Consider the following 27,524-nt stretch of genomic DNA (forward strand, 5'->3'; position numbering starts at 1 on the left):
GAAGCCATGAAATCCGAAATGGGATCCATGTATGATAACAAAGTATGGACTTTGGTAGACTTACACGATAGCCGAAAGGCTGTCGAGAATAAATGGATCTTCAAGAGAAAAACAGATGCCGATGGTAATATTATCGTCTATAAAGCTCGACTTGTCGCAAAGGGTTTCCGACAAATTCAAGGAGTTGACTACGATGAGACTTTCTCACCTGTAGCGAAGCTAAAATCTGTAAGGATTTTGTTAGCAATAGCTGCATTTTTCGATTATGAGATTTGGCAGATGGATGTCAAAACGGCGTTCCTTAATGGAGACATTGAGGAAGAGTTGTATATGGTACAACCCAAAGGTTTTGTCGATCCTAAAAATGCTGACAAAGTATGCAAACTTCAGCGTTCAATCTATGGACTGAAGCAAGCATCGAGAAGTTGGAACCGACGCTTTGATAAAGTGATCAAAGACTTCGGGTTTATACGATGTCATGGAGAGGCCTGTATTTACAAGAAAGTGAGTGGGAGCTCTGTAGCATTCCTGATATTATATGTAGATGACATATTATTGATCGGGAATGATATAGAACTATTAAGAAGTGTTAAGGGTTATTTGAATAATAGTTTTTCAATGAAAGACCTTGGTGAAGCATCATATATATTAGGCATCAAGATTTATAGAGATAGATCAAGACGCCTAATAGGGCTATCACAGAGTACATATCTGGACAAGATTCTAAAGAAGTTTAGAATGGACGAAAGTAAGAAAGGGTTCTTACCTATGTTACCTGGCAAGGTATTGAGTAAAACTCAAGGACCGGCTACGGCAGAAGAAAGAGAAAGGATGAGTAACATCCCCTATGCCTCGGCGAGGATCTATCATGTATGCCATGCTATGTACTAGACCGGATATAGCACATGCCGTTAGTTTGACTAGCAGATATCAAAGTGATCCAGGAATGGAACACTGGACAGCGGTCAAGAATATTCTGAAGTACTTGAAAAGAACTAAGGATATGTTTCTTTGTTATGGAGGTGACCAAGAGCTCGTTGTAAACGGTTACACCGATGCAAGTTGGAACACTGATCCTGATGACTCTAAGTCACAATGCAGGTACGTGTTTATATTGAATGGTGCTGCGCAAGCTGGGCAAGCTCGAAGCAAAGGCACGGTGGCAAAGTCTTCAACAGAATCAGAGTACATAAGCGGCTTCAGAGGCTTCATCGAAGCGGTATGGATGAAGAGGTTCATTGTAGAGCTCGGTGTGGTTCCTAGTGCATTGGACCCATTAATCATTTTTGTGATAACATGGGTGCCATCGCCAATGCACAAGAGCCAAGGTCACACAAGAGGCTGAAGCATATCAAGCTGCGTTACCACTCGATTCGCGAGTACATCGAAGATGGAGAAGTAAAGATTTGCAAAGTACACACCGATCCGAATGTAGCAGATCCGTTGACTAAAGCTCTCCCTAGGGCAAAGCATGACCAACACCAGAATGCCATGGGTGTTAGGTATATTACAATGTAATCTAGATTATTGACTCTAGTGCAAGTGGGAGATCAAGGAGATATGCCCTAGAGGCAATAATAAAGTGGTTATTATTTATATCTTTATGTTTATGATAAATGTTTATATATCATGCTAGAATTGTATTAACCGAAACCTTAGTACATGAGTGATATGTAGCCAAACAAGAAGTCCCTAGTATGCCTCTTAAACTAGCTTCTTGATTAATCGATGAGTAGTTACATAATCATGAACATTGGCTGGTATTAATTACAAGGGTAAGTCATTGTGTGACTGATATAATGGACACACCCAATTAAGCGTAGCATAAGATCTCGTCATTAAGTTATTTGCTATAAGCTTTTGATACATAGTTACCTAGTCCTTATGACCATGAGATCATGTAAATCACTTATACCGGAAAGGTACTTTGATTACACCAAACACCACCGCGTAAATGGGTGGCTATAAAGGTGGGATTAAGTATCCAGGAAAGTATGAGTTGAGGCATATGGATCAACAGTGGGATTTGTCCATCCCGATGACGGATAGATATACTCTGGGCCCTCTCGGTGGTCGGTCGTCTATTGTCTTGCCAGCATATGGGAGAGTTCATGAGAGACCACATACCACGGTACGAGTAAAGAGTACTTGTCAGAGACGAGGTTGAACAAGGTATAGAGTGATACCGAAGATCAAACCTCGGACAAGTAAAATATCGCGTGACAAAGGGAATTGTTAACGTATGTGAATGGTTAATTCGCTCACTAAAGTCATCGTTGAATATGTGGGAGCCATTATGGATCTCCGGATCCCACTATTGGTTATTGGTCGGAGTGAGTACTCAACCATGTCCGCATAGTTCTCGAACCGTAGGGTGACACACTTAAAGTTGGATGTTGAAATGGTAGCACTTGAATTATGGAATGGAGTTCGAATATTTGTTCGGAGTCCCGGATGAGATCCCGGACATCACGAGGAGTTCCGGAATGGTCCGGAGAATAAGATTCATATATAGGATGTCATTTTATGTGAAATAAAATGTCGCGGAAGGTTCTATGGAAGGTTCTAGAAGGTTCTAGAAAAGTCCGGAAGAAACCACCAAGGAAGGTGGAGTCCACATGGGACTCCACCACCATGGCCGGCCAGCCCTAGATGGGGTGGAGTCCCAAGTGGACTCCACCATAGGGGGCCGGCCACCCCCCACATGGGAGGTGGGAATCCCACCTTTGGGTGGGAGTCCTAGTTGGGCTAGGTTTCCCCCCTCCTATGGAAGGTTTTGGTTTCGGGTCTTATTCGAAGACTTGGACACCAACACTTGGGATCCACCTATATAATGAGGGGCCAAGGGAGGGGGCCGGCCACCCCAAGACCATAAGCTGGCCGCCCCCCTTGAGTGGCCGGCCACCCCCTCCCAAACCCTAGCTTTGCTCCTCCACTCCATATTGCCCGCGTAGCTTAGCGAAGCTCCGCCGGACTTCTACACCGCCACCGACACCACGCCGTCGTGCTGTCGGATTCAAGAGGAGCTACTACTTCCGCTGCCCGCTGGAACGGGGAGGTGGACGTCGTCTTCATCAACAACCGAACGTGTGACCGAGTACGGAGGTGCTGCCCGTTCGTGGCGCCGGAACCGATCGTGATCAAGATCTTCTACGCGCTTTTGCAAGCGGCAAGTGATCGTCTACCGCAGCAACAAGAGCCTCCTCTTGTAGGCTTTGGAATCTCTTCAAGGGTGAGACTCGATACCCCCTCGTTGCTACCGTCTTCTAGATTGCATCTTGGCTTGGATTGCGTGTTCGCGGTAGGAAAATTTTTGTTTTCTATGCAACGTTATCCTACATGAATATCAATGATGACTTGTTAGAGCACGTTGCGCTTGTCAGCGCCTGCACGCAAGACAACACCCAAATCGAGTGTGCCTATCGGGCCAACATTTGGGTTGCTTTAAAACTGTGTGGTGCAGGAAAACGGTGTGAGCAGGCCAACCAAATGCGCCAATTTCTTCTCCATGCGTGTGGGAAACCACTTCGCGAGAAACCAAACTCGCCCCAAGAGAATTAATCTTGAACCAATAGAATTTTTGTTTTCCACCTTTATTCTATGTGTCCTTCCAGTAACTATTAACTTTTTTCGATAAAGGGAATATATTAATATCAAAAGATACCAATTACATCCAGCCTGTGCAACAACGCACCACCCTAATGGCACTACGGATGCACACAGCCAAAAAACAAAAAGAAAACTAAGAAACAAAAGTCCCGCTACAGTAAAAATATATCTAACTTCTTAAAATGCATAGGAATCTCTATATATCTAAATGGCGTAAAAATATGAGCATACATGTCTTTTTTTATTAAGTAGCTTCACTTTTCTGGAAAACGATTTTCAGACCAGTGAGTTGTTCAGAGATGAACAAAACAAACTTGAGATTCCTAGCACCGTGAAGATCCTCAAACATGTGCACTAGTATAATTTATCATGTTATACATCATTGTACTATGGACACAAAATTAAGTATATATTTCTCTCATCTATGGTCCTAGCATTGCAATCATTAGTCATCATCATCCTATGGTAGTGACACAGCATCCAGTACAGTTCTATGCATGGGCATCGCTCAACCGAGCAGGAGTGCCCGCGCCAACTGTCGTCACCAGCGTAGCTATCCCAGGCATTGACGCCGACCTCGTTACACCGCGGCCATGGCTGTTCCGTGGCGGTGATGATGGCGTAGAGGCCGAGGCCGAGGCCTGGCGCTGGAGAAGAGCGTGTTGGGAGCTTCCGTGCGGGGTCGAGCTGCTACCGGGCAGCATGCCGATCGGAAGATGGTGGGTCGGTGTGCCAGGTCTTGGAATACCGCCACCACCCCGCATTGGCCGAAGCTCGATCTTCAGGTACGGCGGCAACCTGGGTGGCGTGGCGTCATCAGAATGACCATGGTCATCGTCGTCTTCATCATCATAGTCGAGGGAGCACACGGTGCTGGTCTCCGTGCGGATGGTGGAGTCGTCGCCGCGTCGCTTCTTCCTCCTCTTCCTCGCGGCCTTCCCCCACCCGTGCATTGTTTCTCTGATCCTGTTCGGTATCAGGGCAGCTTTGTACTTTGATCCCATCTGTTGTCATACCAGCAACAGTGTGTTAACCGTATTTTTCGTTTCTTGGAGAAAAACAGCAAACCTGAATGTGAAAATTTTGCATCCTCAAATGGATCTTGAGATCTTACAGATTCACTGAACTATTTAAAAAATGTTCTTGTGGCATGTCATGTAAACAAATGATTACCTGTGTGACAAGGGCATAAACAGGCAATGTACTGTAACTGCAGAGGAACTGTCCAGCAAATCTGAAATTATAGATTGTTGTGTTTTATTGCTACAATGAGTATGAGAGAATTAATGGAACAAGGAGAAATTAAGTAGATTCTGGAAGCCGCTTACCCCAACACAAGGCGGCAGTAAACCAGTAGGTGGTTTTTGATGAAGCATGAATCATAACCAAATTGCCACTGCAGCAGAATGGTGCAGCTATGTTAACGCCTCATACGACTTCACAAATTTATTTTAATTTCTTGAATTTCGCAAAAATGTTAACGGTAGCTGAGACAGAAATGGTACCCAGAACCAGAAGAAAGAAGCCAGCTCAAATGCATTCTGCAAAATTCGTAGAACACAACATCCATAAGCTCAAGTTTGTGCTCAATTTTTCTATAATTTTAGCACATTAACCAGCAGTGCAAGTTTACCTGGAAGAGAACAAAATGAATCAGCCACAGGAGAAACTTTGGTTTCTTGAACCAAAAGAGATCGTCGCGGGGCTTTATCCTTGGTCCATATGAAGTCAGCCTTGCACCCTCTGATGTTAAAGTTGCTATGACATGCTGCAGCTTCGCACCGACTAGAAGAACAAGCTATGGAGCATTTCAATCCAGTTGAGACCATTAAAATTTTCGGAAACAGTACCTACATTGCCTTATGTACAAGAATCAGGCTGTGACTTACAGCAACAGGGAGGATGGCTATCCAAAAGTACAGGTTAGATCCTGCAACAAAATCACCAGGTCTGATGTTAGATAAAACAAGGAAACACAAATATATCACTATAGGGAGAAAAGTACTTCAAAGTTTACCGTCAATATTAAATAACATGAAAGCAACAACAAAGCCCCACAGTACTCCACTGCATCAAATGATCGAGTTAGTTAAAGCGATTTCTCCAGTGCAAGGAAGTAGAACCTCATGTACTTAAGCAGGCAAGCATGCAGCGACACTAACCTCACTCCAACAATCTTCTCAAACTCCTCTTCCATTGAGCGTATCATATAATTGTGGAAGTCGTATGTTGGTGCAAGATTGTGGTTCTACAATTATTATTAAGTCAAACAAAAGTGTGCAGCTAACAAATAGAAACTTCAATGTAACTTAATATATCTTTCTCATAAGGAACAAGTTCTAACAAAACAAATCAACGGAGGATCAGCATGTTAAGTAAGGTCCAACACCATATATGAGAATAAGCATATTCAAGGACAAGCAAACGAGCATTCCTACCCAAAATGTCCCAGGATAACTATCTTACCATAATGAAACCCTTGCGGAGGATAAGGTAGTCAGCTCGGACAACAGATTGTCCAAATTGCGCGAGGAAGCAAAACTGTATGATGACACAATAAAAATCTTAAGTGGTGGTTGCAACAGTGAAGTAAAGGTATATATCTGGGCTCTACACATGAAAGGAGAACTTTATGCCTCAGCTGATCAATAAGAACTATTTCCCTCAACATACCACCCACATCACCGCATTATTTTGACTCCAAAAACGGAACGAATATGATTTGGTAAGTGCTGGTGGTTGCCTTCTAGTTGCTGATACATAGGCAATCTCTGTTAAATGTAAATTGGAAGAGGATTGATCAGATGCAGTTTAACAGCAGCACGGTTAAATAAGCAGCACCAATAACACAAGGTGATTTCTCCAATTAAAGAAGCAAGAAAAAGTATACTTTAATGGTGCATGAGAATGTTTTCCCTATCTAGAGTTTCGAAAGCAAAAAGAGGAACAACTTGATGGCCGCATTATATTAGAGAAGACATTAAAATGAATGCAAAATTGAGAGGAACTGCTAAGGCATATTATCTCAGGACCTGTCATTTCAATACGAATGTCTAAGGAACTAATACTGATTTCGTCATTCGCAATCACTGCTCCTCGAGTTCTGCAGTGTTTCAGTGTTGTATTCTACCGTTTCTTCTGAGATATGAAGGGGGTAAAGAGAAGTACACTTACGTGAAAAAGATTCGTGATTATCCCTAAATGCTTCATCTTCCCATTTTCTCCATGTATGGACCTACCGCATCCAAAGATTAAGCACATATATTTAGTATTTCGTAATTCGAGATGCAGAAAGCAAGCGCCATTTGACATTCCTCCCGACAAAACACAGACGAAGGTGGAACAGAGATAATAAACATGATAAAGAGCCAAAACCTTGAGTATAGCTAGCAACATCGTCAAGCAACTGTACGTCACATGGGTTACTGCCATGACAAATATGAAGCGATGCAGCTGCTCCAAACCTTCATGCGAAACAAACGACTCATAGCCCTGCAAACCATGCAAGTTTCCCAAATTACTGAAAGGATTCTCAAACAGGTTTAGCTTAGTCTGAACAAACTATAAGCAACTTCACGAACATACCTTAGGGCAAGTCTGAACGTGATGGTACTGCGCTTTAAGGTTCCTCCTGAAAGAATGGTGCAGAATGGCATCGACTATGTGGTTGCGCTTGCGAATCAGGGCATGCTCGGCGCTCAAAGACTCTTCGACCTCTTCTTTGGTGCATGGGGAGAACTTGCTGTTGTAGTACTTGGAATCGATGCAGATACCGGAGATGATCCTCGACGTCGCTGCCAGGAGCAGAGATATGAAGCCAAGCAACATCATTTCTACAGCAGAACAAAGCGAATAGTTAGCCCACATTTGGCAGAAGTGCAAGAAAGATAGATTAGAACTGAAGAGTGGGGACAGACGAAACGACAGATGGATACCTTCTTTCATCTTCTCCATTGCTTTGTAGAGCGGGTTCCGGTGAGTATTCTTCAGCCACTGAACAAGTACAAGATCACCGTGAATTCATCGAACAATTGGTAATGAGCAATTTTTTTATCTGATTCAATGTGTGTGTTAGCTGCGACAGCTGTTATCTGAATCCAGTATCTCATTGCAACGCTGCAGGGGACAACATGACTATCCAAGGGAGGAAAAAAAACTTATGAACAGTGGAATCATGTGGAAATCGTGCACAGCTTATTGCCCATTTCTGTCTGGAATTCAGCATGAATACAGTACAGCACCAGGAAAAGTAACACTAATGGGGGTTTCTTTCCTTTTCCAGTAGAAAGAAAGCAGAGGACAAAATCGAGTAGAAGAGATAAAAACGCAGCTTGAGCAGTTGTGGTATTCAGAGTTCAGACCAACTGTCGAAAGAAACAGACAACAAAAAAAACTGCAGAGGGACAAAGTTGGAGTGGGGGTACCGACATTGCTGAGGCGGTGGATGGAGCGCTCGATGATGAGCGAGCTGGCGACGAGGAGCGTGAGCACGGTGGCGACCGACCAGGTGGGCGTGAGCGCCAGCGACCGCATCTCCCCCGTCGCCTCCGCGCCGGTGCCCTCGGGCCCGGCCATCTTTCTCTCCCCCCGGCACGCGCGACTCAGCAGAGAGAGACAGGCGGACGCCACCTATTCCTCTGCAAGAACCGCCAGGCACCGCCGCATTGCAGCAGCGAGAGCTCAGCGGTCAAGAAGACGCCGCCGAAACGAAGCTGCGGCGCGCGGGAGCTGGGATTCAAGAGGCGCGCGCGCGCGTTTTCCTCGCTGGCCTGGAACAGGAGAATCAGGCACGACATTGCGTCGCCATTAGTTAGCGCCAGTCGGTGTGGAGCTCCGGGGACGAGAAGGGGAATAGGGATCTAGGGGAAGGAAGAAGAAAACAATAGAAAAGGTGTACCAGTATTTCGCTTTATTTTCTTCTCTCTCTCTTTCTCTATTCCCTGGAGCTCGATCAGTGTACGCGGCGCCTATATTTAGGCTGGCTGTTGCTCCTCCTCGCGCAGCTCGTCACGAGCGCCAATGGAGCTGGGAGGCGCCGGAGGAAGACGGCCAGGAGGCGGAATGCAGAACTATGCGGAGAGCAGAAATGCTTTCCGGTTTTCTTGGATAGATTTCAATAGATGGACGCAGGAAGAAGACAGCAGCAGTGTGCATCAACAGTGCGAGGTTGAAGAAGAAGCGGAGCAGGAGCAGTCCTCGAAAGAATGAACAGAGCTGAAGAAAAATCAACAAGATGCGACAGAAGGAGGAGGAGGAAGAAGAAGAACAGATAGTAGATCACTGGAAGCAGGCAAGTGGGTATCTGGGGGAACCTTCACCTTGTCATAATCCTCTCATCTCATCTCCCACGAATGAATGATTAGCAGCTCAGTTGCGCCTAAACAAATGACAAGCATGAGAAGATTCGGGCTGGCCAGCTCTGCTTCCTCGCTGCTTCACAGCAAGTACACGAACTCTGACACGGGCACGAGGGGGCGGGCGCGGGCACATGACTCCATTCCACCGCACGAGGAGCTACGTAGAGGGTGACGTGCTTCGGCTGACAGGTGGGGCTTTGTACCAGGTGGGCCCGGGATGTCAGAGTCGCTGCATGTCCGGTGTGGCAGTTGGAGACGGGATGCGCGCCTTAAATAACCCCTTTTTGTTTGATTTCTGCTCCGCCTATCAAACCCAAGGCTTTTCGAGTTGTGTACTGCTCGCCCACCCTCCAACCGGCCTAGGCGTACGTGCTCCAGGAATTTGGCCGGGATTTGATGCCGTAAACAAACCAATCTGGGCCCATTTAGTATTTTATTTTATTTTTCTCAGACCCTATAAGAATTGAAATTTTCATGTTGATGGCTTATTCCATTCGCGGAAATTATGAATTCGGATTTGTTTCACGAGGTTTTTAGAGTAGATAGGGAGACAATCCCCCAAATTAATCCGTAGACGAAAAAGTTTCAAACGATTCCAATCCTCAGATATGCTACTCGTATGAAATTGTTCACAAAAAAAACAGCCCCAAATTTCAGAATCCGTGTTCCCCAAAAGCGTCAACCGGCCGCCCTTTGGAACACATGAATCTCCGAGAAGAACCTCGGGGTGTGTTTGAACTTTGAAGTGGAAGCTATGCAACATCATCTTCGAAGCATATCTAATGTCTCTCCCCTTGCAGTCATATGAACTAGTAACTGGTCCGGCACTGAGGATGCTAGTAATAGTTACCTTTTTGGTCGTGCAATCTCCATTCATCCCAAACATGCTATGGTCAAGAGCAGCCGGCTGATGAAGCTCCAGATCGACCTCACCCAGCATATAAAACTGCGTGTGCCCATCCATGTGCTCATGGCCCGATGCATGCACCCACCATCTGCATTGCTGCGATTTTGTAGGACAGGGCTTGATCCACATGTGCGTGCGTGCGTGCATGCACGAATCCGTTGCCCACACGGGCAAACTTGAATGGCGCCAACGTATATCCACCAGAATAACCAGCACAACAGTATCGATTAATTCCTGGGCCATCCCTGTCCCAGCAACAACCTGTCCTTCCTGTGTTACCTGTCTTCGGGCCGGTTTTGAGTCTCCAAATGTAACAGTTCAATTCTGCGAGAAATCGGGCCAAAATTCGGCAATCCGAACAAGTAGAGCCTCAAATTCGATTATCCAAGGAATTGTATGCAGTAAAGTATAGTTCCAATTCTGTTGTGTATAATGATCTGGATTCTGGAATGTACAAGCGGTGCTGTTGTATCTTCGCGATGGACCAGTGCGATCCGTTCACTCGATGTAGGCGACGGTGCAGCCGTAGTTCAGGGGGCTCTCATCCTCGATCTTGGCCACCCGGGGATGGCTGCGGAGGATACCGAGGGCGCACTCCTTCACCGCCCCCGTGCCCATACCGTGGACGACGAAGAGGACCTGGTAGGACCTGCACCCGTCAATGGCCATCTGGAGCTCGTGGGATGCCTCAGCGACCCGCAGTCCCCTCAGGTCCACCGTGTTCTTGGACGTCTGCACGGCCGGGGCGAAGGAGATGCTGGCGCCCTGCGTTGCCTCTGCTGGAGACCGCTTCACTAACCGTCCCTGACAGCACAGAAGCAAAATTAACCCATCAGAACGAGGACTGGTCCTACCAGGACAAGATTAAAACAGGTCACCATAATAGACAATGTTGACCACGCCAATCATACCCAGACTATGTATGACAGTGCAGTTCAATTAAGGTGGATGCATGCACCAGTCTATCTCTGGCCAGCCTAGCTTGTTCCACACTGCTGCATCTACCCGAACTAAATCCTAAATCATCAACACCAGCAAGTCAGATTCAATGCATCATGTAGGGCTCGAGCTAACTTGGTTTCCCTGGCTTGCCATATTAGCATGCCACGTGGAGGACGGAGAGTATGCCGACATAAAGTAGGATGGTAGATGTGCCATCAGTGTGTGGTTCTAATGATAATGGCCAGCTTGTTGGGGAAAGCGTGATATTGATATCAGTCTTACGGGTCATCCAGCCAAACTCAATAAAAAAGGGATGATATATGCAAGCCTAAAGTTGAGTCCCTATATCAAGAAACTGGATGCACTGGCCTAGCATCTGCAACCCAGATTTGCTGAGACGAGTAGAACTTTTAGAAGGAACCAGCAGCCCAAGAATGCACCCTGTGTCGATGCAGAACAGTACACACTGGGCCAACTGATGAGTGCTAACTAGACATGCTTGCTCAACTCAGCCTACACATACTGAAGCAACCTAGATGTGAGTGAATGGCTCGGCAAAATATCACTTGGTGTATCATTTTGCAGCCACAACAGTGGAGAGGACACCATGGATTCTTTCCACAATTATCTCGATAAAATACACTACCAGATAAAGCATGACAGTGGCTAAAATATAAGCGGTTTCTAAAATATATCAGATATTATTATGTTGCATTGCTAAGTGAAAATTAAATAAATCTAAGTGAATGATGCATTACAGAGAAGATGCAAAGCCCACCTTTCTTTGTACGGAGGAAGCTAATGTTTCCTTTGTGTCTCTTTGGGCCAACTTCATCTTGTTATTCTTGGTCCGGGCCTTTATTTTCCCATACTGAACAATACAGCTCCCATCTTCACTGAGTATCTCAACAACAGTAGCCGTGCTTCCCCCTCCCAGCCCTTCAACGTACACTTTGTCTCCAATTTGTGGAACGTAAGAACTCTTGTTTTCATCGTCACTAAAAGTAAACTCAGTTGGCTGATGGGCAGCAGCCAGTGAAGCAGTCGCAGCTTCTGCTCTCCTCATTGCTGAGTTGTACTGTTCAAGTTTTGAATTCTGAAGTTGAACTTCGAAGTTTTTGATTATCAGGTCCATCTGAGTCTTCACAAACTTCAACTCTTGTTGTACCTTCTGAGACTCTATTGCCCTCAAAGCAGCTACTCGATTATCTAGGTCATCAGCTTCTGAAAGAATCTGGAAAATCAAATTATTATATAGCAAAACTTCAAGCAAAAGCACAAAGAGGGTCCTTTTCAAAGCAATACAGTGCTAATGTTTAAAAGAGATAGTAAGAGCAAATGATGTGCACCTCATTGTACAGCCCCTCAACATCTGAAAGAACAGATGCTGCTTCATTTGCCTGAGCCTCCAGAAGGTTCCGTTCGTCTCGTAGAGAGTCGTAAAGTAAACCTTGACGTTCCTTCTGTTTATCAGGCAATAATTTTTCTACCCATTCTTGTGCCCGGTCAAGTATTTTCTGATCAAAACCAATTGACTTTGCAATGCTTAATGCATTGGAATTACCAGTACTGCCCCATAAGATTCGATATGTTGGTTTCAGAGTTTCCACACAAAATTCCATTGCAGCATTCTCAAATCGACCATCAACAGATTTGAGACGACTTAGATCAGCATAATGGGTTGTCACGATGGCCAAGTTTAGTCTGCTAGCAAGATACTTCAAAATGCTGGTTGAAAGGGATACACCTTCTGATGGATCAGTACCACTGCCAATCTCGTCAATAAGAACAAGAGAGTCTTTCGATACAACTTGTACAATCTTGCGAAGACGTGATATGTTCCCACTGAAGGTAGAGAGGCTATTCTCCAGCGACTTCAATCCAGAAAACAGTTTGCATCAATAAGCATATTTGTCCGGCAAGTGATAAGACAAACTCTCTTCAAAAGACAGAAACTACCTGATGGTCACCAATGTCTGCAAGAACCTGATCAAACCACGGGAGCCTAGGTCTTCCTTTGGCTGGGAAGAACATGCCAGCCTTTGACATCAGAGAGGCCAATCCCAAGGTCTTCATAGTGGCGGTTTTACCTCCAGTGTTCGGTCCAGAGATCACAACTATCCTAGTATCGTTCTTCACACGCATGTCCAGCGGAACAGGCATCGCAGAGACACAGACTTCATCAGAAAGCTGTCCATTCCCCACTTCGTCATCTGATTCTTTCACAATTCCACGGAACTGCTCAAGGAGCAAAGGATGCTGAATGCCCTCGATAAATACTGAACATGCGCTGCTTGGATCCAATTGAGTACTGTTGTCCCTGTCACTGAAGGCTGGCCTCACACCATTTATCTGTAGGGCATATGAACCTCTAGCACAAGCCAGGTCCAGTTCCAATATTTTCCACATCAAATGCCTGATCTTCAGTCGGGAAGCTGCTATCCTTGAAGTTAGCAAGCCCAATACTGCCAGCTCCTCGGCTCTCTCATCGCCTGCAAGTTTTACTTCCGTGTTGTTCAGCTGGACAGCATCTCTGGGCTCCATAAAGTACGTCGCACCAGAGCCACTGGAACTCAGAACAATTCCGCCAGGGACCAAATGCTTGTGCGAAGCTTTAACACCAACACACATTCTAGAGCGGCGCTTAGTGACCAGAGGGCTGTCAACCCCACCGGCCTGGAAGATCTTCGTGGATGCATCTCTCAGCAGAGATTCTAGCACGTCGATGTTCATCCTCCTTTCCTTACGGATCGTTCCTAGTTTGTCGCTGGCCTGGTCGAGGACCATCGAAAGATTGGAGTCGAGGCAGAACTCTATCATCTGTACGAGTTCTGTCAAGAAGTCGCAGTCCTGCAGTATATCCAGAAGAGGAGAGTACCTGTAGGAGCACGAATCAACTAAATATCTTCAGAATCTATGCGATCAGTAAAACTATGCAGCACAAGCTAACTTGCATAACTTGATATTTTTTCCCATAAGGGGCACTGCATTCAGAATTCAGAATTTAGCTTAGTGCTGTACTTCTACCAAATCACCTGGCATATAGTATTAGCTCGACTGCATTTCCACAATTTAGCCTGAACCAGCCCGCTTACCTCCCATCTGGCATCTCCTCGGCGAGCCCGTTGAGCTGCTCAAACACGCCTCGCGCGGCCCGGAGGCTGCGCCCGACGCCGCATATCTCCCTCACCGCGAGCAGCCGTCCCCGTGCCGCGGCGGCGACGACCGCCGACACGTCGCCCACGCCGCCGAAATCCAGCGGCGTCAACGACGATAGCAACGCCACGGCTGCGGCGGTCTGCTCGAGCAGCCGCTCGCTCTCCTCCCGGCTCCGGCCGACGGGGACCCGGCCCTCCGCGCAGGCGGCGCGGCCCGCGGCGGTGGCGGCGAAGTCGGCCAGCCGCGCGCACACGCCGCCCCACTCGAGCGCGGACTCCGTCTCCAGACGTAGCTCCTCCGCCGCCCCCGGAGTTTCCGACGGGGAGGGGGACGCTAGGGTTCGGGAGGCGGCGGCCGTCCTGAATCGTCGCGGTCGCGGCGGAGCGTGTGAAGTGCGTAGGAGGCGGATGGGGAGGGAAATCCTGCTGGGGAGTGTGTACGGGGGAAGGAGGGTGGGGTGTGGGGTGGTGGTGGCGGCCATTGCCGTCGGAGCGGGAGGTCTCCGCTTCCCGCCGGAGACGGAGCTGGGAGTTGGAACGCGCGGCTGCGCTCAGCCTTATCCAAAATACAAAAGAAAATACCGCTTCCTAGTGGCCTTAACGTACAGGATAAATACGCTTTCTACAGGGCCCAACGTACAGCCAACATACGTCTACCTGGTGCTTGAGCTTCTGCAAATTCAGAAATGGAGTGTATGGAACGATCTCGGGGATATTCACTTTGGCTCACAGGAGCATTTGTTTTCATTGTGTGAATCTACATTTTGAAGTGTCAAAAATTCTAAAATTAAATTTTTCATGTATATCTATACATTTTATGTTCGTACATAATTTTTTTTAAAAAAAACTAAAAAAAATTGTGGCGCCTGTAAAAAAAAGATAAATTTAATGCTATAGCACATACAAGACATTTTTTGTCTTTTTTGTACACGCCACATAAAATGTTGTTTATCGGCGAAAATTTGTGCACTAGCGTAGAATGTCACGATGTACATCAAAAACTTATGTCAGAATTTGTTGGCATTTTTAAAATTGTTTTTTAATTATTTTGTATAATTGGAGCATTTGCTCCTATGAGCCAAAACGCCACCTCCACGATCTCGGCTCATTCTTCCCCTCCCTAGCTCTCGTGTCTGCTGTTTTGAGGGTCGTCTCCCCTCTACTGGCTCCCCTCTCCCTCTCCTCATGTGTCCTAGTCGGCTGGAGTGAATGGGAGAGGGGAGGCCGGATCTCCCATGTACATAGTAGTCTAGGACTGGTAAACATTTCCCTCGTGGAGTATGGCACTATACCGGCAGCTAGAGTGCTCTCGGTGTTTCCAGGTGGCGTCGGGTGGCCGGTGATGGGGATCTTGCCAGCGGTGGTGGCGTGGTGCCTGCAACTGCTGCTCAAGTTCTTCCTCCCCTAGTCCATCAATAAGCTTGAGGTCATGGCCCTGGATCTAGGGTTTGGGGCATCACCCTGGCGCACCAACCCAAGTGGTCGCGTCCCTAGTGGCGGGGCCCTTGTCTGTGCTGAGAGGTGTGCAAGCGGCGGAGATGGAGCAGGACCCGATTTCTTTCTCAATTTCTCTGACAAGGTCCATCATGCAAATTTAGAGGACGTGTCTGTAATTTCTCTTTTCCTTGCAGTCCTCCTTGTAATTGTGAATGCACCGCTCTATACAAGCTTCTAGGTCCCTCTGGGGCCTACCCCTGCTAAAAAATGGAGTGTATGTATGGAAATATTCAGAAAATCAAATGTGGAACAATATTTCATTTTCCTTGCAAATACAGTATATTGTTAGAACTGTACTTCCACATACAATAAACACAAGGGCATATATATCTGAATATTTCAGACAACAACAAATTCAGATATCCTAGGCATATGTGCTGTCCAAGCGAGGCAGAATGCAGTGCAGTCCAAACAATGGATGGCGTATACAACAATGGTGGCGGGGATTCTATGGATGCAGCTATACACAAGCGGAAACTAACAACTTCAAGTCGACATATACAGCGCACACGATCATATACGCTACAAATCAGCAAACGGTAGCTCTTAAATTCACTTTGCGAGGATGGTCACACCGCAAGCAGCCCCGGCGTGCTTTCCCTCGGCAAACACAAGATTCCCTCTCACGAACGTTGACAGGACATGGCCCGAGAGCTCTTTCCCTAGATACGCCGAAATGTTCTGCAACCAAAATGCGAAACCAGTCTCGATTCAGTTCAAATTGACAAAACTGTTGGGACAGTATGAAGATTCGTTTAATTTATTTTTCTGGGGTCAAGAAGCGAACCCTGTGCTTGTGGTATACAGCATGGCTGTCGTCGAGATGGAACTGCGCCTCGGGTTTCCAGACCACAATGTCAGCGTGGTATCCCGGCAAGATAGCCCCCTGCACAAAGCCGGCGATGCACTTGAGTTGTGTGATTTCAATCCATCCATTTCAATCTACTTTGGGAGAGCATTCAAATATATACTATGTGTCTAAGTCTCAAGTAAGACAGCAGAAGGAAATCTAGCAAAAGATGGTAAAATAGTAAAACGTAAATTTTTAAATTTAGTTGGTTATTTTTCAGTTTTAAGACAATGGAAAAGAAAACTCCCCACCAGGCTCTGCATCCGGAGATGAACTGGTTAGATACCTTGTTCTTTTGCCCTGCAAGCTCAGCGGGCTTCTCGCTCCACCACGAGACTAGCTGATTCAGCGTGATGCCGTACTTTTTCCCGTGTGACCAGGTTACAGGGAGAACAAACTGCAGAAATTGTACAACAAAAAGACAGTGAATTGGAATCTACTCTGTATGCAGTAGTTTAGCATTATGGTTCTGCAGAAGAATGTGCATGCTTACACAAACTGTAATGCAAACTAACCTGCAGAGATGATATACCTCCCCATGCCTTCATGAAGTTGCCTTCCTCCATCAGCTTGAGATCAGGAGTCGACGGCGAGTGGTCCGAGCTGAGCATGTCGATGTGGCCATCCTGGCATTCATTCATATATTCATGCAAAAGTTAGCCTAGCTAGAACTATCGATCACCAGGTCATAGCAAAGTCAGAATTGGGAAGGATAGGGGTGGCTTACAAGCAGAGCTCCCCAGAGATTTTCCTTGTTGGCGGCATTGCGTATAGGAGGAGAGCACTTGAAACGAGTATCCCCATCTGGAACTTCTTCGGCCGAAAATGCGAGGTAATGTGGACAGGTTTCTATGCTGAGTCTTGCGCCACTCTGTTTCGCATCCTACAAAGCACAAACTTATCAGTGATACACTGATCAAGAGAACCGGGAGAATGAAAGTTAAACTAGTAGTATGTGACATGTCGTCACACCTTTAGAAGGTCGAGGGTGGTTTCTGCATCTGAGAGATGAACAATGTGAAGGTGAGCTCCTTCTGATCGACCACCCACTTCTGTGTCCTTCATGGCACGTTTCAAATCTCTGATAGCTGATTCCTCCCTGGGTATAAGATATCATAGCATTAATTAGTGAATATCTAACAATACATTAATTCTGAATTGTATAGTTAAAAGTTCAAATTGAACTCTCCATCTCATAGAGAGTAGTACTACTAATTTACATTACCATGTTGCTGGTCTTGACTTGAGATATGTTGCATAAGATCGAGGATCTAGTTCGCCATCAAGCTCATCATCACTCGCGACATCCGGTATGCGTTCTGCATGGATAAGTAAGGGCCTCTTGTACTTTGCTAATGTAACCAGGCCCTCCTATAGTAATGAAAACAGGACAATGAACTCTTTTACGTAGCCGATAAGCAGAATTGTGTAATATATGGCAGAACTGACGAAGCAGCGCACCTCGATATGAGTTGAATTTGTCATGGGGAAGTCGTTGATACCAGAGGGACACATGAAGGACTAGAAAAGAAGAAAAAGTAAGTTTGTCGTTCTAGCGCCTGCTTTTGTTTAGAAAAGAAGAGAAAAGAAGAAACAGAGGGAGGCAGCAATGTGGTACTAGTTGAGAAACATACCTTAAGTCCTAACACTCCTGCATTCAGTAGGCTCTCCAATTTACTTGGGTTCAAGGCGTTCTCTGGTACAAGGCCTCCCCAAAACCCTACATGGGAATAAGAGCAGGCAAGTCAGATATGTTCACAACTGGGCATGGAACAGGTTCAGATGAAGTAATACTGTTCATAAAATAGAACAAAATGCTGAAATCCTATGCGTATACTAGTCGGTAAAATAAATTTACTGTTCTTGCTGTTAACATTGCTAGTTTGCTTATGATGCTAAATCAGGCCACTTACCGACATCAACATATAGTTTATCCCGAGCCGCATCCAACTGATAATCAAGCAAGCAAGCAAGTATACATTGTCAGTGATAATCACAGAGTGAGCTGGGAGCAATCATGTACGGAATTATGTGGTACTGATACGTCCAAGAAAGGAAGAATCTGGACCTTGAGTTTGAGAGTCTCTTGAGAAACCGTTGAAGGGAAGCTGTTGAGGGGCATGTCTACCAACGTTGTTATGCCACCTGCAGTGGAGGAGTTTGCAGAGTTATGGAGCAAGAGAGGATACATCTGATAACTACGTGTTTTTGCTAACTCGATCTTAATCCAAGTCAAAGAAAAAGCGAGCAGGCAGTAACGTTGCCTGCTACATATGATCGTATCAACTCCAATAGTAGAATGCAATTGATAATTTCAGTGGGGGGAAGTGGTCTTCTAAAAGAATTCAGTGGGACATGACAGTCATGTCAATATCAGGCTAAACTAAGTTGGGCTTATGACTGAGCTAAACTAGTGATTCGCACCTGCAGCGGCGGCTCTGGTGCCGGTGGAGAACCCCTCCCACTCCGCTCGCCCAGGCTCATCGAGGTGCGCGTGCCTGAAGGCAGAACACCCCCATGAAACAACACGTAATTATCTTCAGAGTTGCTACCACCACCACAGTGATTAATTCAATGAATGGATGCGGAGCAGGAGGAGCTTACACGTCGATGAGGCCGGGCATGATGACTGCGTCCCCGTAGTCGACGAGCGGCCGCCGGAGCACGAAGCTCCGGTAGTCGCCCACCGCGATGGCGTTGATCAGCCCTCCCTTCACCTCCACTGCACACAATCAGACGCCAAATCATCAGCTTGACTTTCTCCCGTGCATTCCCGTCACGCGACGGCGCGGGGACCGATGGGATGAATGAGAGGGGGGTCAACGCCTGCGGCGCGGCGGGAAGAACGGACGGACGAACCTGCGGCGGGGCCGACGCGGCCGAGCGTGACGACCCGCTCGCTGGCGATCCAGAAGTGGTCGTGCTGGAGGAGGCTGCACCCTTCGCCGCCCAGGCTCTGCACGCCGCAACAAGAAACAAGAACAACAGTTGGTCAGTCGCCGCCGCCGCGGAGCACAAGATTCGGTAATCCATCCGTCCCGGGGCCAACCTTGGAGAAGGGCGCGGCGTAGAGGAGCGCGGCCGCGAGCGCCGCCGCCACGGCGAGCAGCGGCAGGACCTTCCCGGACGCCGCCGACGCCGCCATCGCCTCTGCTCTCCTGAGTCCTGACGATGACGACGAGACGAGTGCGGGCGCGAGCGCGAGTGGCGTCCCTTTCCGGTGCGTGCCGCCTCCGCTTGGCGACTTGCGTTGCGTGCGCGGCTGACGTGGACGTGTCAGGTATCCAATCGGGGCAGCGGGTCTCGTAGACCTGATGCAGTGGACCGGTGGGAGCGGAGATTCCGGTGGGCCCACAGTGGCAGTGACGTGGTTTTGTGGGGCCGGGTGCTGGGACATCGTAATTGGTGGGGATATTCGTTCCGTGACCATATGGGTGGCTGAATGGATCCAAGTGGCTGGCGACTTTGGATCTGCGGATCCTTGTAGAGATTCTTTTTTAGTCCAAGAAATCAATTGGAGATTCTGCGGCGGTCGGTATGGGTAGGGAGGTGACGGTCGGGGATTGGCTGTGCGCCTACTTGGAGACTCACGGCATCTCCCACGCGACCCTCAACGTCTAAAATATCTACTCCCTCCGTCCTCAAAAACTAACGGCTGCGCCTACTCCTAGTTGTCATCGAGCACGATGAAATCCGGTCCGGTTATGGCCAGTTGGCAACTAACGGAACATACGCCGGTGCTGTCAGTGGTGGAGGTGGGGTGGAGCAGCCCACGCATGTGGTGGAGATGGAGGTGGAGCAGCCCACGCTGGTGGTGGAGGTGGACGTGGAGCTGCCCACGGTTTCTACGTCAGAGGTGGAGGTGGAGTCGGAGGCGGCGGTTGCGGGGCCGAGTTCTGGAGCGCCCGTCGTAGGGCCTCTTCCTCCGTGAGGCCCGGCGGCATGATGTCGGTGAAGTACCAGGGCAGTGATACGTCTCCAACGTATCTATAATTTCTTATGTTCCATGCTACTTTTATGATGATACACACATGTTTTATACACACTTTATGTCATTATTATGCATTTTCCGGAACTAACCTATTGACAAGATGCCGAAGTGCCAGTTCCTGTTTTCTGCTGTTTTTGGTTTCAGAAATCCTAATAAGGAAATATTCTTGGAATTGGACGAAATCAACGTCCAGCATCTTATAATTCCACGAAGCTTCCAGAACACCGGAGAGGCACCAGAGGGGAGCCCTGTGGGCCCCACACGTGTGGGCGGCACGGCCCAGGGGGGGCGCCCCCCTATTGTCTGGCTGCCTCGTCAGCCCTCCGAGTCCGCCTCTTCGCCTATTTAAGCCGTTCTGACCTAAATCTTCGAGACGAATAAGCCACGGTACGAGAAACCTTCCAGAGCCGACGCAATCGCGAAGCCAATATCTGGGGGACAGGAGTCTCTGTTCCGGCACGCCGCCGGGACGGGGAAGTGCCCCCGGAAGGCATCTCCATCGACACCACCGCCATCTCCATCAACGCTGCTGTCTCCCATGAGGAGGGAGTAGTTCTCTATCGAGGCTAAGGGCTGTACCGGTAGCTATGTGGTTAATCTCTCTCCCATGTACTTCAATACAATGATCTCATGAGCTGCCTTACATGATTGAGATTCATATGATGAGCTTTGTATCACTATTAATCTATGTGCTACTCTAGTGATGTTATTAAAGTACTCTATTCCTCCTCCATGATGTAATGGTGACAGTGTGTGCATCATGTAGTACTTGGCGTAGTTTATGATTGTGATCTCTTGTAGATTATGAAGTTAACTATTACTATGATGGTATTGATGTGATCTATTCCTCCTTTCATAGTATGATGGTGACAGTGTGCATGCTATGTTAGTACTTGGTATAATTGCGTTGGTCTATCATGCACTCTAATGTTATTTAAATATGAACATCGAATGTTGTGGAGCTTGTTAACTCCGGCATTGAGGTGCTCTTGTAGCCCTACACAATTAATGGTGTTCATCATCCAACAAGAGAGTGTAGAGTGGTTTTATTATGTGATCAATTGTAGCCCTCTTGTAATCTAGATGTCGTTATGCTATTCAAGTGGATTTTACTTATGTGATCTCCGGAGACTCCTTGTCCCACGTGTGTAAAGGTGACAGTGTGTGCACCGTGTGGGTCTCTTAGGCTATATTTCACCGAATACTTATTCACTGAGTTATGATTTGAGTTGGATGTCTCTATGAAATTGTGGTGTGTTAGTACCTCCTATGAATGCTCACAGTGATAGCGTGGGGTGTTTATTAGTACTTGGGAATACATCTTTAAGGTTTGCCTATATGATGAATTAGTGTTCGTTATCTTGCAAGAGAGTAATTCAGAATAGCATAGTGAAGTGCTTATTTATATTCCATTATGATTGCAATGTTGAGAGTGTCCACTAGTGAAAGTATGATCCCTAGGCCTTGTTTCCAAATACTGCAATCATCGCTTGTTTACTGTTCTACTGCATCTGTACTTCCTGCAATATTACCACCATCAACTGCACGCCAGCAAGCTATTTTCTGGCGTCGTTACTACTGCTCATATTCATTAATACCACTTGTATTTTACTATCTCTTCACCGAACTAGTGCACCTACATCTGACAAGTGTATTAGGTGTGTTGGGGACACAAGAGACTTCTTGTATCGTGATTGCAGGGTTGCTTGAGAGGGATATCTTTGACCTCTTCCTCCCTGAGTTCGATAAACCTTGGGTGATCCACTTAAGGGAAACTTGCTGCTGTTCTACAAACCTCTGCTCTTGGAGGCCCAACACTGTCTACAGGAATAGAAGCGCGCGTAGACATCAAGCACTTTTCTGGCGCCGTTGCCGGGGAGGTAAGGTAAAAGGTATTCACATCCTCCGACTACTAAGCTATTTCCTAGCATTGTTGTCGGTGTGTGAGTGCTCGAAGCTATTTCCTTTAGATCCTGCAATTGCATCTTTTTGTTTCTTGTTTTTATTGCACTAGTTAGGCATAATGGAAAGCAACTATGAGCTTTTTAATCTATTTCCTGAGTTAAGACATGGATTGTTTGATGCGAAAATTAAAAAACCTATGGGACCTTATTTGCATGCTAGTAGCAATGATATTAGTATGAACGCTTTGAACACCATTGTTGATAATGATATGGACTTGGGGAAGCTGGTTTTGATGAGCATGATATTTTTAGTCCCCCAAGCATTGAGAAGAAAATTTTCTTTGATGATACTTTGCCTCCTATTTATGATGATTATAATGATAGTGGTCTTTTGGTGCCACCTACTATGGAGGATAAAGTTTATTATGATTATACTATGCCTCCTATATTTGATGATGAGAATAATAATGATAGCTACTTTGTTGAATTTGCTCCCACTACAATTAATAAGAATGACTATGCTTATGTTGGGAGTAGTAATTATTTTATGCATGAGACTCATGATAAGAATGATAGTTATATTGTTGAGTTTGTTCATGATGCTACTGAAAATTATTATGAGAGAGGACAATATGGTTGTAGGGATTTTCATGTTACTAAAACACCTCTCTTTTCGCTGAAAATCTTGAAGTTAAACTTGTTTTATCTATCTATGCTTGTTGCATTATGCCTACATGACTTGTTTATTTACAAGATTCCTTTTCATAGGAAGTGGGTTAGACTTAAATGTGTTTTGAATTTGCTTCTTGATGCTCTCTTTTGCTTCAATTCTTATTTCTTGGGAGTGCATCATTGAAATTGCTGAGCCCATCTTAATGGCTATAAAGAAAGCACTTCTTGGGAGATAACCCATGTTTTTATTTTACTACAGCAATTTTTTTTTATATTTGAGTCTTGGAAGTTGTTACTACTGTAGCAACCTCTCCTTATCTTTATTTTATTGCATTGTTGTGCCAAGTAAAGTCTTTGATAGTAGAGTTGATACTAGATTTGGATTACTGCGCAGAAACAGATTTCTGTCTATCACGAAATTGAGTCGCCCCGTCTGTAGGTAACTCAGAAAAATATGCCAATTTACGTGCGTGATTCTCAGATATGTACGCAACTTTCATTAAATTTGAGCATTTTCGTCTGAGCAAGTTTAGTGCTCCAGAAAAATTCGTCTTTACGGACTGTTCTGTTTTGACAGATTCTGCCTTTTATTTCGCATTGCCTCTTTTGCTGTGTTGGGTGGATTTCTTTGTTCCATTAACTTTCAGTAGCTTTGGGCAATGTTCAGAAGTGTTAAGAATGATTGTGTCACCTCTGAACATGTGAATTTTTGATTATGCACTAACCCTCTAATGAGTTTGTTTTGAGTTTGGTGTGGAGGAAGTTTTCAAGGATCAAGAGAGGAGGATGATATATGATCAAGAAGAGTGAAAAGTCTAAGCTTGGGGATGCCCCCGTGGTTCATCCCTGCATATTTCAAGAAGACTCAAGCGTCTAAGCTTGGGGATGCCTTGGGCATCCCCTTCTTCATCAACAATTTATCAGGTTCTTCTATTGAAACTATATTTTTATTCCGTCACATCTTATGTGCTTTACTTGGAGCGTATGTGTGTTTTATTTTTGTTTTGTTATTTTCATTCTCTGAATAAATTCATGCTTATGTGGGAGAAAGACACGCTCCGCTGTTGCGTATGAACACATATGTTCTTAGCTTTAGTCTTAATGTTCATGGCGAAGGTTGAAACTGCTTCGTTCATTGTTATTTGGTTGGAAACAGAAAATGCTACATGTGGTAAATTGGTATAATGTCTTGAATAATTTGATACTTGGCAATTGTTGTGCTCATATAGATCATCTTTAAGCTCTTGCATCATGTACTTTGCATCTATTAGTGAAGAAATACTGTAGAGCTTGTTGACATTTGGTTTGCATGATTGGTCTCTCTAAAGTCTAGATATTTTCTGGTGAGGGTTTGAACAACAAGGAAGACAGTGTAGAGTCTTATAATGCTTGCGATATGTTCTTATGTAAGTTTTGCTATACCGGTTCATACTTGTGTTTGCTTCAAACAACCTTGCTAGCCTAAGCCTTGTATTGAGAGGGATTACTTCTCGTGCATCCAAATCCTTGAGCCAAATACTATGCCATTTGTGTCCACCATACCTACCTACTACATGGTATTTTTCTGCCATTCCAAAGTAAATTGCTTGAGTGCTACCTTTAAAATTCCATTCTTTGTCTTTGCAATATATAGCTCATGGGAAAAATAGCCTTAAAAACTATTATGGTATTGAATATGTACTTATGTATCTTATTTCTTAATAAGTTGCTTGTTGAGCGATAACCATGTTCCTGGGGACGCCATCAACTATTACACCTTTGTTGAATATCATGTGAGTTGCTATGCATGTTCGTCTTGTCTGAAGTAAGGGTGATTTATCATGATCAAATGGTTTGAGTATGCATATTGTTAGAGAAGAACATTGGGCCGCTAACTAAAGCCATGATCCATGGTGGAAGTTTCAGTTTGGACAACAATCCTCAATCTCATATGATAATTTTATCTGTTGTTGAATGCTTATTCATTAAAGAGGAGTCCATTATCTGTTGTCTATGTTGTCCCGGTATGGATGTCTAAGTTGAGAATAATCAAAAGCGAGAAATCCAATGCGAACTTTCTCCTTAGACCTTTGTACAGGCGACATAGAGGTACCCCTTTGTGACACTTGGTTAAAACATATGCTATGCTATGATAATCCATGTAAATCCAAGCTAATTAGGACAAGGTGCGGGCACTATTGGTATACTATGCATGAGGCTTGCAACTTGTAGGATATAATATACATAACACATATGCTTTATTACTACCGTTGACAAAATTGTTTCTATGTTTTCAAAATGAAAAGCTCTAGCACAAAAATAGTAATCCATGCTTCCCTCTGCGAAGGGCCATTCTTTTACTTTTATGTTGAGTCAGTTTACCTACTTCTTTCTACCTTAGAAGCAAACACTTGTGTTAACTGTGCATTGATTCTTACATACTTGCTTATTTGCATTCATCATATTACTTTGTGTTGACAATTATCCATGAGATATACATGTTGAAGTTGAAAGCAACTGCTGAAACTTATATCTTCATATGTGTTGCTTCAAAACTTTCTACTAAGAATTTATTGCTTTATGAATTAACTCTTATGCAAGACTTATTGATACTTGTCTTGAAAGTACTATTCATGAAAAGTCTTTGCTATATGATTCAGTTGTTTAATCATTGTCTTTATCATTGCTTTGAATCGTTGCATTCATCTCATATGCTTTACAATAGTATGATCAAGATTATGTTGGTAGCATGTCACTTCAGAAATTATTCTTGTTATCGTTTACCTACTCGAGGACGAGTAGGAACTAAGCTTGGGGATGCTGATACGTCTCCAACGTATCTATAATTTCTGATGTTCCATGCTACTTTTATGATGATACACACATGTTTTATACACACTTTATGTCATTATTATGACCTATTGACAAGATGCCGAAGTGCCAGTTCCTGTTTTCTCCTGTTTTTGGTTTCAGAAATCCTAGTAAGGAAATATTCTCGGAATTGGACGAAATCAACGCCCAACATCTTATAATTCCACGAAGCTTCCAGAACACCGGAGAGGCACCAGAGGGGAGCCCTGTGGGCCCCACATGTGTGGGCGGCGCGGCCCAGGGGGGGCGCGGCCTCCTATTGTGTGGCTGCCTCGTCAGCCCTCCGACTCCGCCTCTTCGCCTATTTAAGCCGTCCTGACCTAAATCTTCGAGACGAGTAAGCCAAGGTACGAGAAACTTCCAGATCCGCCGCCATCGCAAAGCCAAGATCTGGGGGACAGGAGTCTCTGTTCCGGCACGCCGCCGGGACGGGGAAGTGCCCCCGGAAGGCATCTCCATCGACACCACCGCCATCTCCATCAACGATGATGTCTCCCATGAGGAGGGAGTAGTTCTCCATCGAGGCTAAGGGCTGTACCGGTAGCTATGTGGTTAATCTCTCTCCCATGTACTTCAATACAATGATCTCATGAGATGCCTTACATGATTGATATTCATATGATGAGCTTTGTATCACTATTAATCTATGTGCTACTCTAGTGATGTTATTAAAGTACTCTATTCCTCCTCCATGATGTAATGGTGACAGTGTGTGCATCATGTAGTACTTGACGTAGTTTATGATTGTGATCTCTTGTAGATTATGAAGTTAACTATTACTATGATGGTATTGATGTGATCTATTCCTCCTTTCATAGTATGATGGTGACAGTGTGCATGATATGTTAGTACTTGGTATAATTGCGTTGGTCTATCATGCACTCTAAGGTTATTTAAATATGAACATCGAATGTTGTGGAGCTTGTTAACTCCAGCATTGAGGTGCTCTTGTAGCCCTACACAATTAATGGTGTTCATCATCCAACAAGAGAGTGTAGAGTGGTTTTATTATGTGATCAATTGTAGCCCTCTTGTAATCTAGATGTCGTTATGCTATTCAAGTGGATTTTACTTATGTGATCTTCGGAGACTCCTTGTCCCACGTGTGTAAAGGTGACAGTGTGTGCACCGTGTGGGTCTCTTAGGCTATATTTCACATAATACTTATTCACTGAGTTATGATTTGAGTTGGATGTCTCTATGAAATTGTGGTGTGTTAGTACCTCCTATGAATGCTCACAGTGACAGCGTGGGGTGTTTATTAGTACTTGGGAATACATCTTTAAGGTTTGCCTACATGATGAATTAGTGTTCGTTATCTTGTCAGAGAGTAATTTCAGAATAGCATAGTGAAGTGCTTATTTATATTCCATTATGATTGCAATGTTGAGAGTGTCCACTAGTGAAAGTATGATCCCTAGGCCTTGTTTCCAAATACTGCAATCATCGCTTGTTTACTGTTCTACTGCATCTGTACTTCCTGCAATATTACCACCATCAACTGCACGCCAGCTGACATAGGCATCCCCAATGGGCCTGCCAAAGATAGTACCCGGGGTTTACTGAAGGCCCACTACCCGAAGAATAAGAAGATTCGGAAGCCCAAGATATTATTAAGGAAAGCTAGAGTTGTAATAGGAAGTGTTATTTGTAATCTTGCGGGATGAGTTAGAAACCTTCCCGGACTCTGTAACTTGTACAACACGAATCCCTCGGCTCCGCCTCCTATATAAGGGGGAGTCGAGGGACAAAGAAAGGATCGAATCATTGTTGAGCAAACCCTAGTT

At 45.4% G+C, this 27,524-nt stretch overlaps 1 protein-coding gene and 1 pseudogene across 2 annotated transcripts; both read right to left on the reverse strand.

The window, feature by feature from the left end:
* Positions 1-3,941: 3,941 nt before the first annotated feature.
* LOC127337104 (MLO-like protein 14) lies at positions 3,942-10,116 on the reverse strand. 2 transcript variants are annotated; one of them, XM_051363980.2, is made up of 17 exons: positions 8,928-9,090; positions 8,507-8,823; positions 8,038-8,378; positions 7,545-7,602; positions 7,195-7,442; positions 6,985-7,101; positions 6,784-6,844; positions 6,283-6,380; positions 6,076-6,150; positions 5,772-5,857; positions 5,627-5,676; positions 5,499-5,539; positions 5,243-5,407; positions 5,115-5,150; positions 4,938-5,005; positions 4,783-4,843; positions 3,942-4,613 (listed from the first exon to the last, which is right to left on the reverse strand). In XM_051363980.2, the coding sequence occupies exons 3-17, from the start codon at positions 8,182-8,184 to the stop codon at positions 4,101-4,103; spliced, it is 1,824 nt and encodes a 607-aa protein (XP_051219940.1). In that variant the 5' UTR covers positions 8,185-8,378; positions 8,507-8,823; positions 8,928-9,090; the 3' UTR covers positions 3,942-4,100. The 2 variants fall into 2 exon arrangements, with proteins under 2 accessions (XP_051219940.1, XP_051219939.1); XM_051363979.1 differs by lacking the exons at positions 8,038-8,378; positions 8,507-8,823; positions 8,928-9,090 and adding an exon at positions 9,817-10,116.
* A 120-nt stretch (positions 10,117-10,236) lies between these two features.
* On the reverse strand, positions 10,237-19,544 carry LOC127329688 (uncharacterized; annotated as a pseudogene).
* Positions 19,545-27,524: the final 7,980 nt, after the last annotated feature.

The sequence above is a fragment of the Lolium perenne genome, chromosome 2, assembly GCF_019359855.2.
Source record: "Lolium perenne isolate Kyuss_39 chromosome 2, Kyuss_2.0, whole genome shotgun sequence".
NCBI classification, from domain to species: Eukaryota; Viridiplantae; Streptophyta; class Magnoliopsida; order Poales; family Poaceae; genus Lolium; species Lolium perenne.

What these genes read in the sequence shown, in the direction of transcription:
- LOC127337104 (XM_051363979.1), bottom strand. Translation starts at nt 10,116, where the DNA reads ATGGCCCAGGAATTAATCGATACTGTTGTGCTGGTTATTCTGGTGGAT. An exon ending in GAGAAGATTGTTGGAGTGAG is followed by an intron (nt 5,677 to 5,771) that starts GTTAGTGTCGCT and finishes CATTTGATGCAG; the next exon opens with TGGAGTACTGTGGGGCTTTG. An exon ending in CTTCTTTCTTCTGGTTCTGG is followed by an intron (nt 5,006 to 5,114) that starts GTACCATTTCTG and finishes ATTCTGCTGCAG; the next exon opens with TGGCAATTTGGTTATGATTC.